This window comes from Poromitra crassiceps, assembly GCF_964638095.1.
Source record: "Poromitra crassiceps genome assembly, chromosome: 4".
NCBI classification, from domain to species: Eukaryota; Metazoa; Chordata; class Actinopteri; order Beryciformes; family Melamphaidae; genus Poromitra; species Poromitra crassiceps.
The window spans coordinates 16385305-16401526 of NC_139626.1; the positions used below are offsets into that span (position 1 = coordinate 16385305).

The 16222-nt window shown below is 44.8% G+C and overlaps 1 protein-coding gene across 1 annotated transcript; it reads right to left on the reverse strand.

The window, feature by feature from the left end:
- Window positions 1-2233: 2233 nt before the first annotated feature.
- Window positions 2234-15722, reverse strand: LOC310775629 (chromobox protein homolog 2-like; the record flags this gene model as incomplete). Its single annotated transcript, XM_083635786.1, has 10 exons — window positions 15655-15722; window positions 15522-15565; window positions 13848-13913; window positions 11632-11701; window positions 9399-9559; window positions 8952-9063; window positions 7925-8242; window positions 6276-6443; window positions 5062-5488; window positions 2234-2577 (listed from the first exon to the last, which is right to left on the reverse strand). Exons 1-10 carry the CDS (start codon window positions 15718-15720, stop codon window positions 2234-2236), a joined length of 1776 nt encoding a protein of 591 aa, XP_083491912.1. The 5' UTR covers window positions 15721-15722.
- Between the last annotated feature and the right edge of the window lie 500 nt (window positions 15723-16222).

Here is a 16222-nt window from a genome sequence, read left to right on the forward strand (position 1 = left end):
AACTTAAAAAAAAAGAAGCAATTATTATTTTTTATTTATTTTTACTTTTGGTCCGAGTGAGGTCCGTCTCTAAATACAGCTGAATGGCTTGGTTTGACAAAAACAGTTTTTATAAGCATTTGACAAAATGTCTATGAATGAAATCTCTTGGTTCATAGGCTGAACGCATAAGAGGTAGTGACTTTGGCTCTCCATTGTAGAAAAGAGTTAGAGGGCTTTTTTTTGTTTTGCTGGAGTGTCAAACAGTAGGTGTCATCAGGACAGGAGGTTTCTAATCTCTTCAGAGTAAAGGTTCAAAATTGCAACCTGAAAATTGACAAATGACCTTCTTCTGCCAGTCGTCCTTCCTTTCACCACTGGCCTCTATTCCCCAAATCTGCTAGCTTAATTGACAACGGTGAGTAGCCACTCATTCAGTGCTCTCATCTCTCCATAACTTTTCTACACGTACAGTAGGTAGCCTGGTTAAAACCACCCTGACCGTGATCTGGCATTCTGTTTGGCTACCTAGCAGTCTGGACTCTGAGCCGTCCACAGTCATTTTATGGCGCGAGTACTTTCCTTGACTGACAACTCCTTCAGCCAATCAGCGTCGCCAAAACCAGTCATTCAGCCAATCAGCGTTACTAAATCCAGTCCTTCAGCCAATCAGCACAGGATCCACTCGGAAAACACATTTTCCGCCGAGGTGCACTCTTGTTCTTGTTTAATTGTTGTTATTGAGTCGGTTACATTTAGAACCCTGATGAACCCGTACACTTTGTAATTTCTGGAAATCACTGTGGGCGGGGCCAGACTCCAGAATCCACAGAGCCAAACGGAATGTGAGGTCACATGATCAGGATGTGATTTACTAGGCTAGTATATCGGGACAGTACAACCATTTTTTCTCCAGACTTTCCCAAAGTTTTTGTGCAATTTTCAAAGTTACCAAGATGTGGAAATGACCAACTTCTTTGTCTGCAGACTGTCCAGACCTGTGTAGGAGCCCAGACAGCGGATCTGGGAGCGGTGTTGTGAGACGGCCGGCCTACCTTAGAGCAGGGTTTCCGTTATCCGGTAATTGCTGGTTTCTTACCGGTAAAATGAGTTAAAGTCGGACATTTAAATCTCTCCGGTCACAACGTCCGGTGATTTCCACATGTCCTATTAGCACCATTACGGTAGCGTGGCCACATTGATGACATGCGTTGCAGCTGTCAATCACAGCCCAGCCAGGTAGTAGTGCTACTAGGAAGCTAGCCACTGACACTGTTAGCGTTATCTCGATTGTCTATTAACGTTATTGTTTCTAAAAGTCAGAGGAGGAGGCGGAGAAACCATGAGGAGCTGGCTGAAGGTTTCTCCTAACGTTAATTATCCACATCATCCTTCTTACTTACTAGAGCTGTGTATAACGCACCAGCGCAATTTTGTAATAGATCCTAAGGCAACAGAAACGGTAATAAAGATGACGCTAATGCCTGCTAGCTTCCTATTAGCGCTGCTGTAACCTGGTCTGCAGCACGATGACCGCTGCGACTGTCATGTTTTTAAGCTCAATAGAGTCCCACTGGATGGACGTATTTTTGTAGGCCAACCCAGAAGTCCCTGCACTTCCGGTTCCCTCGTCTCAAAGTCAAGGAGATTTTTGAATGGGGATTTTGGTTCAATGCCTCAAATAAGGTCTGTTGGTATCGGAAGTTTATGAAACGGCAAACTTCGTGTTCAGCAAGATCATCTTCACAAACGAGGACCACCTCTATGACTTTTGATGTGTAAATTAGATTTTTTTAAACCATGATTTTCAGGAAATGCTTCAAAAATCCCATTGACTTTAAAAGGCCCAATTATACTCCCTTTCATATATTTTCATAAATGCGTCCATTTCAAAACGGTGTAATCGTCACTGCCCACATACTTCCATGCATCTTTCACGTTGGTATCATGTTAAGCAATGCATCCACCAGTGGGCAATAGAGAGTCAAATGCATGAGTGTGTGTGTGTGTGTGTGGTTCTGCTCCGTTTCATGCGTATCCGTAAGCTTTCAGAGGACGGACAGAAAACGCACAAAATGAACGCAGAGTATGGACAGAAGGCTCTGTCCACCTGCGTCTTTAACGTAGAGTATAACTGGGCCTTTAGACGAGGGAACAGGAAGTGCTAACATCCAGGTCTTCCACACTTGTTGCTGCAGTACTGTGTTTGTCCCATGTGTGTGTGTGGGGAAAGGCTGCCTCAGAGAGTCTTCCTTCAGTGATTGCGTGAGTTGAAGAATCCCACGCTGGTCGGTGACTCCTTCACAGTCACCGTGATGAAGTTGGCCGTGACATCGGTGACAAACACATGCTCCAGCAGGCTCCGAGCCGGGCGCCAGTCTGTCTCGGCGTCCAGCTCCACGGCGCCCCCCACGGGAAGGAACGGGGAGGGGGCACCGTGCTCCGACTCGCTGCTGCTGCTGCTCTCGTCAGAGTCTCCGGTGCTAACAAGCTCGTTAAGGGTCCGGAGCTCGTTAAGGGTCCGGTTCTGAGAGGTGAGCCCATGTTTCCTCTCGTCTGGCCGCTCCGCTCGGCTGTTCCCCCGGCCGCCGCCGCTCCCTGCCGATTTGCCGTCTCTCTCCATCTCCAACGGCTTCTCCTTCCCCCTCTCCTCTCTCAGTCTCCCCTGCTCTCTGGCGCCACATGCTGCTAGGGCTGGGCGATATGGACAAAAACAATCATATCTCTGTATTTTTAGGCTGAAGGGCGCGCGCGCACACACACACACACACACACACACACACACACACACACACACACACACACACACACATTAGGGCTGTCAATCGATTAAAATATTTAATCGCGATTAATCGCATGATTGTCCATAGTTAATCACGATTAATCGCAAATTAATCGCACAATTTTTTATCCGTTCTAAATCTACCGTAAACCGATATTTTTAAAGTTTTTAATACTCTTATCAACATGGGAGTAGACGAATATGCTTGCTTTATGCGGATATGTTTATTATTATTGGAACAATGACAAATACTGTCCAGAATATTCTTCATTATAACCTCAAGGGTGTGCATGCTGAACCATACTGTATAGTGAAGTAGAAGCATATAGGCTACTGTAAGCTGCATAATTAGCCTACTGGTTCATCTGAAGAAAAGAGCACAGGAGCAGCTGTTTGCCAGCTCTCTCCCTCTCTCTCTTTCTCGCTCGGTCTCTCTCTGACTCTGGTCTGATCGCCCTCCCTGTCTGTCTGTGTCGCTCGCTTTCTCTGCCTCTCTCCCCCCCGCGCTCTGTCTGTCTGTCTCTCTCTCTCTCTCTCTGCAACGCGCTGATCACGCTGATGTGCCCTCTCTTTCTCTCTCTCACCCAAAATGTGGGACATTTTCTCAATTTTAAGCTGAACTTACCAACATTATACCCATTTTCTTCCTCCTTTTCTGCTCACGGGGGTTTCTTTCTGCTTGCTATCAACGTTACTGCTTCCTGATTTCCCAAACTACGGGTCGGACCAAGGCTCAAACTTCAAAGAACGTGCATGCGTTAATCACACGTTAAAAAAAATAGTGGCGTTAAAAGGAATTTGAGTTAACGCGTTATTATCGCGTTAACTTTGACAGCCCTAATACATATATATACATACAACATACATACATACATGCATACAAACATACATACATACAAACACTTTTATTAAAAGTCCAAGTACATCAATATTGATATTGCGACAATATTGTAGGGACGACTATTGGTGCTTTCACAAAATATTTAGACAATGACATTTTGAATCATCAGTAATGTTCACCTGGTATGCAGCCCCTATGATTCCTTCATAACCCTTGGTTCACACCAAAAGCATCTCAGAAGCAGTGCTGAAGCAGCGCTTCATGGAAGCATCGAGCAGGAGCCTTGCCATTCCCACCAGAAGCACTGTTTTGCTCAACACCTCGTTTTTAATTAATTAATTAATTGCTTTTATAAAATGGTTGCTACATAGAGACGTTTTAACTTGACAACATAAACATTCTAAATTGTCCCTAGCTTACTTGCTGTTGCAGTGTTTGCTAATACAATAGGTGCAGGAAATAAGCTAGGGTTCAAACCAGACAATTGGACTCGAGTCATAGGGACTCGGACTCGAGTCGACTCGAGTCGCAAATTTGACGACTTCCGACTCGACTCGGACTTGGAAGGTAAATACTTGAAACTCGACTCGGACTTGGAAGAAAATGACTCGAAACTCGACTCGGACTTGTGACAAGATCAGCCGAGTGCACCAGCTGGGCGTACGCCTAGGTTTACACGCTACGTCCGATGTAGAACTCAAAGTTACGACTAACTTAATTTTATGACTAGTGCACCCTGTATGCGCTGTGTCTGTGTATGGAGCAGGCGTAAAAGTTACACCCAAATGCGTAGCTACTCACTGACAGCTGTCTCATCTTGATCTGCGCGTGATGCGGCCGGAATCTTCTCCAAAAATATCGATCGATATGTGCTGTAAATATAGACGTTTTGGGCGCAGGACCTCCGCTCGTCGGCGGGTTTTAAGCTGATGCGTCGGAAGATCTTTCAATTTCTTCCTGACTTCGTCAACAGTGCGCAGTCTGCCATCGCATTCAGTACTGATTGCACTTGTGATCAAACTGCTTGTGTTGGCGCTGTTAAATTGAGCTGTGAGAACGTTTCTATGCTTTGAATACAACTCTATAAGTTTGAGCTGAGTTGGAGCTGTCTGTCAGCTGTCTCGAGCTCATCTGAGAGAAGTGTGTTGCTTGGCAACAAGCACGTATTAACGTGAACGCGCACGTCTGAGCCTAAATAATCTCTGCCTTGTCATTTTTTCTAACCTGTGACTCGACTTTACATAACCTGTGACTCGACTCGAGACTTGACTTGAAATAACATTGTGACTTGACTTGACTTGACTTGCCGACAAAAGGAAAGACTTGGGACTTGCTTGAGACTCGGGACCAATTGACTTGAGACTCGCTTGGGACTCGGATCAGAGGGACTTGGACAATTGTCTGGTTCAAACCGTTCCCATAAAATTAAGTGAAAACGGCCTATATTGCCCAGCCGTACCTGTTGCCGGCCCGACGCGCTGCCCGCTCCCCGCTCCTCCCTTCCCCCCGGGGCCCACGGCGTTGCTCCTCAGGCTGGCTCCTCCCTTCCCCCCGGGGCCCACGGCGCTGCTCCTCAGGCTGGCCCTGGTCCCCGCGGCGCCCCCGGTGGTCGTGACGCTCCCCTGCACGCTGCCCCCTGGCGGCTTGCTGACGCTCTGCAGGTTGAGGGCGTTCCCCTGCACACTGCCCCCTGGTGGCTTGCTGACGTTCTGGAGGTTGAGCGCAATCCCCTGCATGCTGCCCCCTGGTGGCTTGCCGATGCTCTGCAGGTTGAGGGCGTTTCCATGCACGCTGCCCCCTGGTGGCTTGCTGACGCTCTGCAGGTTGAGGGCGCGGAGGTTGAGCGCCTGGCTGGCTCGCTCCTGTTGCCGTTGCCCGGCCCCCGTCTGATAAGGGTGGACAATAAAGCAATATTATATAATATATTTATAATAATATTATTATTATTAATACAGTATAATAATATTATTATTATTACTGACCAGGTGAGTAGAGTCACAACACAGAACACGCTCGTCACACACCATTGAATTCACAGCCGTCGACGCCTTTTTGCGTAGTTTTAACTAAGAAATTGTACAGCGTACTTTGATGCCAAAATGCGTGCCTGCTACAAACAATGCGTACAGGTTGGTAGGTCTTGCTGACTCCCGCTTCTTAAATGTTAATATTTTCTGATTTCTTTACTCCACTATGACAGTAAACTGAATATCTTTGGGTTGTGGACAAAACAAGACCGTTTAGGACATAATCTTGGGCTTTTGGAAGCAATTATCCACATTTTTCTGGCATTTTATAGAGCAAGTAAAAGATTGCAGCGCGCACAGCTCCAAGATTAAAGCTCTGTGTTGGGTGCGTGGTTACAGCAATAAGCAGGAAAGAAAAAAAAAAGCGGCACTCACGAGTCAACTTTTCTTATTTAGTTTGGTTAAAGAAAGGTTACGCTCAAAGCTGAAACACGTACCTTTCTTTGCCGAAATTGTGTCGGTTTTTGTTCTTTCCCATTTTTATAGACCAAACAACTAATGGTAATCGATGAATCGAGAAAATAATCAACAGATTGACAATGAAAATAATAGTTAGTTGCAGCCCTAACGCACTAATTGACTATGGTCATAATTATTGTATGGACTGATATGAAGAAGCATATTGTGATTTAGACTTTGGCCCTACCGTCTGAGCGACAGACAGGGAGCGCTGAGCAGGGCTCAAGCACGAAGCTCCGCCTTGTTTCAGAGGTGAGGCCGTGGCTTTGACCCCGTCACCTCTGACCCCGCTTGCGTCCGAGACGGAGCGCTTCACATCGCACGAAGAGCTCTTGCTGTGCGGGGAGGGGTGGGGCTGGTTGTGGGAGGAGGAGGAGGGAGACACGGTTATTATCGTTAACCAAAATACAAAAACTAGGTTTGAAGAAAACATCTTCGTTAAAAATAAAACAAGGCTTTACCAAAAAACAATAACTAATTGAAATTAAACAAGATTTTACAGAAATCTTCTGAATCTTCATGAGTTCAATGAACTCATGGTCGACTCAGGAAACAAAAAGTCAGACTGCAGAAGCTTGTGAAGGAACAGTTGAAAGCACAAGTTGGTCGGGTGCAAGGTGGCATCATATACTGCGAGGGAGAAACCTCAACCAACCTGGGCACTGACATGGCATCCAGAGGCAGATACAATGCTATTCTCTGTCTATGCTAAGCTGAGGACCATGAACTACACTGGAACAGTTGTATTGGTGCTCGTCTAAGCAGCTTATGTCTCGCAACAACTCCAAGGTGATCTGCTGATTAAACGCAAGCATGCCTTCATTAGCTGCCATGCCATGCTCTCATGCTCTCATGCTCTCACGCTCTCACGCTCTCAGAAGTGGCTCTCCATGTCATCACTGGCAGTGACCACACCTCAGGGTTCTATGCACCTTTCATGCTGTATTGAGAAATGTTATGTATAGATTTATGTGTAGACTGAAAGAGTCAAAGAATGTGATTATAACCGTTTTAACCGACATAACACAGAGTGATACAAGGTATTCATCTTGCTTTTGGAAACACTGGACCCAAAGCCTATATGTTTTTTAAGTTTTGTCAGATTTCTTAAGAGCCTGTGTGTATTGCTGTTGCTTATTATGCTTTTTTATGTTTCCTGTATTGTTTGTTATGTACTGTGTTTTTTATGGACCAACCTGAGTCTGAAATAAAAGTTGATTGATTGATTGATTGATATGGGCATGGGAAGAAGATGGTGTTGGAGAAGGTGATGAGAATCTGGAGTTAGAAGACAGAGTCAGGCGTGTCCGGGTAGTGCAGGTTCGAGCCCCCGTGTTACCTCCGGCTTGGTCGGGCGTCCATACAGGCACAATTGGCCATGTCTGTGGGTGGGAAGCTGGCTTAAGTATGTGTCCTGGTTGCTGGGGACGAATAGCGTGATCCTCCCACGCGCAATGTCCTGCTGGTGAAATTCCTCGCTGTCATGTATCGGAGGAAGCATGTGCTAGTCTACAACTCTCCCCAGATTGGCAGAGGGGGTGGACCGCCCCACCCCCCTTCCTTGATGGTACGGTGGATGTTTCAGCCAAATTTGAAGAAACGAGCATGGAACGGGCAGTCGTGAGGTCACAGTGACTTTGAACTTTGACCATCAAAATCTAATCAGGACTCGTCCTCGAGTCCAAATGGACGTTTGAGCCAAATTTGAAGGAATTCCATCACGGCATTCCTGAGATATCGCGTTAACGAACATTGGACGGACGGACACCCGAAAAGATAATGCCTCCAGTCATGGCTATAGCCGGCGGATGCATAACAATGCAAAACTATATTAACCTTGGAGGGAGAGGAGGCGGCCAGAGAGCGGTTGGCCCAGACGCAGTCGAGGGACCCGGGCTTGGCGTTGGCGGCGCCTGCCTGAGAGAAGGAGCCAGACCCCACCTCGTCATGCCTGGTGCTCCTGCCCAGCCCGGTGCTCCTTCCCAGCCCGGTGCTTGTGCTCCTGCCCAGCCCGGTGTAGGTGAAGCTGGCCGGCTGTAGAGGCTTCTTCACCCCCGACCCCCGGGCCTCCTCCCTCTCCCTCGGGACGTCCCGGTGCGGCCGGAGGACCTGGTGGTGCCGCGTCAGTGGCGGGGGAGGGGGCCTGCTCTTTGCCTGTGGAAACATGGAAATAAATGGTATAAACAAGAACTAGAAATACCGCCTCGCAGTTGTATGCCTCCGCCAACAAGTAACAGTCTACATCTATGTCTGTCCAGACTCATAAAAGCACAAATACAGTACCTTGAAGCCCATGGCGCACATAACCAATATTGATGCACTTGTTTGAAGGCTAAGAGGTACCAGGTTTCAGGAACAAGTTACAATATGAGGTTTTCGGTATTCATCACTAAATGTTAAACTATTTTACTTACCCTTGAATATTGAGAATTGCACAATTGCCAAGTCTACAAGACAGTCGATTTGTTATGAAAGGCCTATGGTACCTGAGATAACCCTATGTGAACTCGTGTTCTTCAAATGGACCTGTAGGCCTAATTCTTTACACTGAAAGAAACTGGAACATTTGGAGGTGTTGTTATTTATAGGTTATTATGCATCGATTTTCTTTGTCTCGCCCACATGTGGCCCGTGAACTAAAATGAGTTTGACACCCCGGCCCTAGAGACTGCTAGGTTTAATGCCACTCCAGAGGAGGACAGACGTTTGAGCCAAACTTGATTAAATTCCCTCAAGGCGTTCCTGAGAGATCACGTTAATGAGCATCAGACAGACGTATGTATGGACATAGGCACGTAGGGAGAACCTGAAAACATCATGCCTCCGGCCACAGCTATCACCGGCATAAAAACAACTCACTCACCTGTCTTAAAGCCCTGAGGTCGGGGTGCAGCGGCTTCCTCCCGCGCTTCTTCTGGATGGGCTCTGGTTTGGCCAGCAGGATCTGGGGCCTCTTCTGGGGCCCGGGGTTAGGGCTGTTCCATTAAGCAAAAATCATGATCACCATTATTTTTGACTCATATTGAGATCACGATTATTTAATGCAATTAATCCTTTTAAAAGACTTTGGCAACATCATGCATTTATTGAAATCTTTTTAATACTGAATTTCTTTAAAATTTTAATATAATTGAACTGAAAAACAAAGAAATAAATTAAAATAAAAGTACAAAAGAAGATAAATAAATAGGCTAACTTAAATAAATACTATATGATTTTTTTCTTTTTTTTCCCGATTTTTCCGATTCCATAATTGTGGGAAGGCAAAATTGTAATTGAAATGAAAATGTGATGAATTGCACAGGCCTACCCTGGGTGCAGCTCCCGCAGGCCAGGGCCCGGCTTCACCTTCTTCATCGCGGGGTCATCCTCCTCCTCTTCCTCCTCCTCCGAGGATGACGAGGAGGATGAAGGTTCGGAGGAAGAAGAGGAGGAGGAGTGGCTGTCTTTTGTGGCAGTTGGTGCAGGTTGCTAAACAGAAGAAAACCATGGTAACTATGTGATTCCGGAAAATGAGCTGGGAGCTGCTAAACTAGAGCCACTCTGCAGCTAACCTAGAGCCACTCTGCAGCTAAACTAGAGCCACTCTGCAGCTAAACTAGAGCCACTCTGCAGCCAAACTAGAGCCACTCTGCAGCTAAACTAGAGCCACTCTGCAGCCAAACTAGAGCCACTCTGCAGCCAAACTAGAGCAACTCTGCAGCCAAACTAGAGCCACTCTGCAGCTAAACTAGAGCCACTCTGCAGCTAAACTAGAGCCACTCTGCAGCTAAACTAAACTAGAGCCACTCTGCAGCTAAACTAGAGCCACTCTGCAGCTAAACTAAACTAGAGTCACTCTGCAGCTAAACTAGAGTCACTCTGCAGCTAAACTAGAGCCACTCTGCAGCTAAACTAGAGCCACTCTGCCAAAGATGCAGACATTGTAGTTGAGGCTGGGGTGGTAAAGGTCCGTGCTCACGGGAGCGCACTCATACCGGACAATTGTTGCTAAACATGCAGGCCGACCGAGTAGTGTCTGGGAATGTTCAGGAATTCACTCACTGCATGTTTAGAAATGGCTTTAGGTACGTGTCTGTCCAGTAATACAATGAGTACCGTAATACACACCCAGTTTATTTATTTTGTAGCATAAGATTACAGATGTCCTTAAACGCCACATTTACATGACTCTTCTTCCTTTTTTATAATTTTTTTGAGCGAGAGCCTGGTGACGCGAGGTTACACTCATGTGCAGACTTTATCGAGGCACCATGAAGGCGTCATGTGCAGGCTGGCTACAGGAGCCTGGAGGATATAGGTGCTGCAGTTTCATTTGTTTATTCATGTAGGCTACATGTTGTTTTAATGTTTAAATTGTGAAATAAAATAAAACTGGCTAAGAGCCTAATTTAAAAAAGAAATAGTGTCTCTTTCAGACTCCATTATCCCCACGTCGGCAATTAAAATATGCCGCAATTGACTGTTAATGTGGTCAAAATAATCACTGAAGAGATTCTTTTTTATTTTCCTTTTTTGTAAGAATAGTCGAATATTCGTATTGAACAGTGGAATCGGAGTCGACTGGCATAATCCTGAGGACAGCCCTGTTTTGAGCTGAAATCTGCACTGCAGCCAGGTGCTGCTGTAAGTGGTGCGCTTGCCATTGAGTAAGTGGTGCTGGCTCTTCTTCTACACCAGTGCTGACCAATTTGGGGCCCGCGGGCCAAGTTTGGCCCACGCTCTGTTTGTTTTGGCCCGCCACGGATTTGGGAAAAAAAGTCCCCCCCCCCCCCTCTCATGTGGTGACTTTGTGAAACAGTGTCTGAATGTGGCTGCGGATACTGTGTTCACTCCTGAGATTGCATCCCTGCAAATTGTCATGGCAAATTGTTTACAAAAGATGGACAATAAAGCTGATTTTCAAAGTACCTTGAGGATTTTTCAAGTTGTGAATTACGGTAAGTCAAATTTCTCTCTTGATTACAAAGGTGGAAAATACAACTGTTTTTAACTGGGTGTTTACTGATTAAATGATTTAGAATGTTAATTTTCTATAAAACACAATACATTTTAATGTAATTCCACAATGTTTATTTTTGGCCCTCGACCCAGATTGAGTTTTGGCCCTTCATGAGAAAGAATTTGGGCACCCCTGTTCTACACGCACAGAGAAGAGAAGAGCATCTATCTTCCTGTCTTACTCCTGACATGTTGGACTGTTCCTTTAAATAAACCATTCTTCCACTGAAGCTTATTTCTCTCAAATCTTGTGCCGGGTTTTGTTTACAAAAAGGTTAAAATAACCTCACACTGAATAAAAATGGTTGCATGTCATGTTCATACCATCACCATGTTTTTCTATTCTCTTTTTTTTTATGTTTATTCTATATTTGTATTAACATCAACCTGCCCCAGGGACTACAGATGTAAATTAGCCTCTGGCTATAATCTGTCGTATTTACATTTATTTAATGTTCATTAATATGCTTGTCCGTGTCAAATAAACTTATCAAATCAAAGAAAAATAAATCTAATTGTACGACTGATTCATTCGGGATTACCAGAATTTTCCGCGGGCGTCCCCTGGGCCTCTTCCCTTTCTTTTGGAATAGCAGCTCCCTCTCTGCTTCTCTGAAATAACATCAGACACACTGGTAAGCGTAGGAATACACATCTACTTCCATGTAGAGATGAACATTTCATTCACCACAATTATAGTGACCAGAATTATCACGGTTATCGGTATTATTAAAATGTAATGAAATTGTAATAAAAGTACAGATACACTCACTGAAATAATTTCACCAAGGCGTGCCTGTGCCTGGGAGACTTGCTAACTTTGGTTGATAATGGACAGTATTTACCATGTTTTCCAAAGCACTGTAATCACGGTAGTGTTGTCACGACACCAAAATTATGAGTTCGCTACCGATACCTGCCTACGTATCTCGATACAGATACTGAAACGATACCACGGCAAAAACCTAAAACATCAGGAAAAATGTGCTCAGTACTGAGCACATTTTCTCCTTTTCTATTTATTTAGCAGAACTCTGCCAAGGTGTGTTGAGTCATTTAATTGTGTTCAGTCTACTTTAGTGCACTGCACATCAACTGTAGTGTGCTGTATGTGGGCTAATAATGCTGGGCTTCTAAATGTGTTTTACCTCAGATTTTGGCACAAGAAAAAGATAGTAACATGTTGTCCTGTGTATTAATGAATGTCATTATGTTTATTATTTGCATTATTTGTGGTGGTTTATTATGTGGTGTAATTTGTTCATACATGTAGGTGTGTTTTTGACAATAAATTACTATAACATTAATTGGATTATTGTAAATATTAGTATGGGGGACATCGGATTGCTGCATGCCATGCAAGGGCTTTAATGACACTATGGGGCCCTTTACACGAGGACAGTCTCTGGAAGAAACGACACAATAGCATTTCCTTCACACCTTCTCCCCGTTTACATGAGCGCTGTTGAATTTTTAAAACGGCGTAATGTACATGCCAGGTCGCTAGGTGGCATTGTGATGGTCAACGGGGCGTTGCTCGTCACTCCACGGACGCTCATTTCGTAATCGTCTTTCTGGGTTTTAGACACGGAAGTAGATTACGGCTACCGTAGTAATTTTTAGACTTGCCAAAAAGCTGTTTTCAAGCTAAAAAAAACTAACTGTTTTAAAGTTGTAATATTCTTCGGGTGAAAACGTTACATAGATGTGACCAGTTTATCAGAATAAGCCTATTTGGAAATCTTTAACGAGCAGCGAGGATCAGGAGCGCTGGCTGTGCTGACACTGTCTACTGTGTAGGCTGCAGTGAGAAAACACTGTCGATGTGCTTGCCTAACGTTAAATGCCGACCGGGTACAGCCATCGCCTCCTCGCAGCAGCAGTAACGCTCGCTATGAACATGTAACTGAAGTCGGCCGCAGTGTAGCTTAATTCTGAATGTTGCCAAGCGTGTGTCGCGTGTGCAGGCACGTCAGAGTTTCTGGGAAGACTATCGTTTCTAACCGATTACATGGAGCGCTCAGCGGGAAGCGTCACCAACAATTCCACTCTAGAGGGTGGTTTCAAAATGTGTTGTTTCCTAAGTGCGAATTCGCCGTCGCCGTCTTAACGGGAGGCACTAACGATAAAATAATTCCCCGTTTCCATAGGAAACCGTCCTCGTGTAAAGTGCCCCTATATGGCATTGATTTAATTATTTAGTACATATTTGATCCAGGGCCACGGTGTTATTGGGGCTTTTGCATGGTATGCAGCAGTCTGATGTCCCCTATAGGTAGGCTACTTGAGTTTATGATCTCTTTGATAGTGACTTTATATACACCGTCATGACTGTTCATCCTGTCTGTGCTGTACTAGGCAGCACATATCCATTGCCTTAATTGCCTCGTCAAACTCAGTTGTCCTTCACATTTGCTAAACCTGTCGGTCTTTGAACTGAAGTCGGGATTGCCTGTCGGAGAGAAATAGCCTGGTTGAATAAAATGTCAATTCTTGATGTGAGTCACCTGTTAGCCCGCTCTCTTCATCCGTTAAAACTGCATGTTTTTGAATGGAGTTTGGTTACATGTTCGCTCCTCCGCTAGTCTCGGCTCCCAGACGTTTGGTGAGCGACGCCAACAGCGCCAGTCGCACACTGACGCAACAATTTTTTAAAGTATCGGTACTAAATTAACGTGGTATAGTACCGTTTTTAACGACAGGGTATCGCGGTACCATTGTAGTACCGGTATACCGTGCATCCCTACCATACACACACCTCTTGTGGAATGCTGCCAGTAACCTGGGGTCCAAAATATTCTCTTCTGGCTCCCAGCTGTTGTGCCTGAAAATATCAGAGAAGACTTCAGTCGAATAGAAACTGAATGTGGAGCTAATGCAAAAATCGAATGAGAGCAGATGAGAAAGATATGAGACTATGAAAAAACTAGGCATACACCGTCATCATGAAACTTTTGTCCGATACCGATAACCAATATTAACATTGTTGTTTTATGGTCGATAAACCGATATTTACCGATGTCGATATGATCTGTATAAAAACAAGTTTGTATGATAATCAAATGTTGTACTGAAAAACATACTGTATGTAAACACTGAATTTTAAAAAGTTATCCACCTTATTTTTTAATGCCCCGCTGTAAAATAATTATGGGTGCAAGGTCCGGTCTAGAACGTGACTGATTGTTGCAGCTGGGGCATTTCCTCGTCGCGCTGGGAAAAAAGTTGCTTGTCACAATAAATAACACTCGTTTGACGACTTATTTGAGGGAATGTAATAATTGTATCTATCACAGCCGCTATTTCTGTTGCTCTTTGAACAACTCAGGATATTATCGGCGAGATTTTTGGCCAAGTTGGGCGTGATTTGCTCCGCTCACCTGCAGCTTTGAAACATCGATTACAGATGGGCTATGTGTCCGTGTCAGCAACGTAACGGTGGGAGGGTGCTGGGAGGATTACACCGGAAGAAGCACCCATATTTCACGTAAGGCATCATGGCAGCTAGAAATAAGGTGGATATCTTTCCTTATTTCCAAAACATTTTGAAAAGCCAATAAATCATATATTTACAGCATTGTTTCCTCTCAATATGAAAATGTTGGCCGATACCAATAATAATAATAATAACAACAACATTGCTGTTATTTTGCTCATAGGACTGATACCGATATGTTAAAGAACAACTAACATCATCCGAATAAATATGATTGCTTGCATGATAAATCATGCATTCCTAAAGAAAAGAGAATGTAATGTACAGCATATTTAATTATATCTCAATGTTGCACACACATGAAACAACCCTGCCCCCAGAGGTTAGAGGGGAAAAAATCGTTTTGTTTTGTTTTGTTTAACCGATGGGTTCCCAGATTGTATCCACATCACTTTGGATTCTTTATTACACATCTCGTTGCTCAATGTTAATACTTTTCCAGACCTGGAACCATGTTGTTAACATGGTGAATGTGTAGCCACGTTTCCCCCCAATTGCAATGTGCATGCAAATAATGAGTGGAGGCGGTGCATCAATGCGAGAGCTGCAAAGACAGTCAGCATCCTCCTTCTACTAGAGCTAGAGTTTGCATGCAGTAATTCATGCAGGAGAGGCTAACGTTAGCCACTGGACTGCTCTGAAATGTCAGCACAACACCTAACGCTCAGTTAGCCAGCCGAGCAAGGGAAATAATAAATGGCTGCTCTGCTCCACCACCAGAGGCTCTTTCTACCCTGTGTGTGTTAGCCAAAGCCTGGATTAGCTCAGACTGAGCTAACTGCTCGGGTGCTGGAGGTTTGCTTCAGTACAGGCAGAGGAGGAGACTTTAAACCACACCACACACAGAGACACACACACACACCGCTGCCATTGTCTGTGTATTCTGTCACTAGCATTAGCCTTTAGGCTAATGCAGACGGGCTAGCTAGTACTTACTTGGACGACCACCCTCTCCACTTCACCAGATACTCAAACTTGCCCTGTAAAGGAGGAGAGAGGCGGGTAAGGGTGAGGCAGGAGACCCGGGGGAGGGACGTGTCCTGGGGGAGAAGCTGGCCGTGTTTCTTACCTTCCTGGGCCGCTTGCTGAGGATGCATTCCGCATCAAATACCTGGCCGACGGTTACCCCCTCCATTACAGCAGCCTGCAGCCCCTCTTTATTTACGAACAGGAAAAGCGCGTTGGTCCTCTCGCGGCTGCCGTAGTTCCACACTTTCACCCTAGGTAATTTGCATACTACTGTACTGTACATAGGCTACTCAGGGAGATTCCCAAAGCGTGGGCCGTGGAGGTACTGTACTGCATATTAATTAATTAATTAATTAATTAATTAATTAATTAATTAATTAATTAATATTCATATTTTATTTATTTTATTTTTATAATTCATTGGTAACTTCATCCCTAATACCTCACTGGGATTCAGCTATATTTAGAATCAGGAGAGACCATAGAACATTCTACTCAGACCACACACACACACACACACACACACACACACACACACACACACACACACACACACACACACACACACACACACACACACACACACACACACACACACACACACACACACACACACACACACAGTCTACCCCAGTCATTGTGACTTTAGTGTAGTTCTATCTATACCT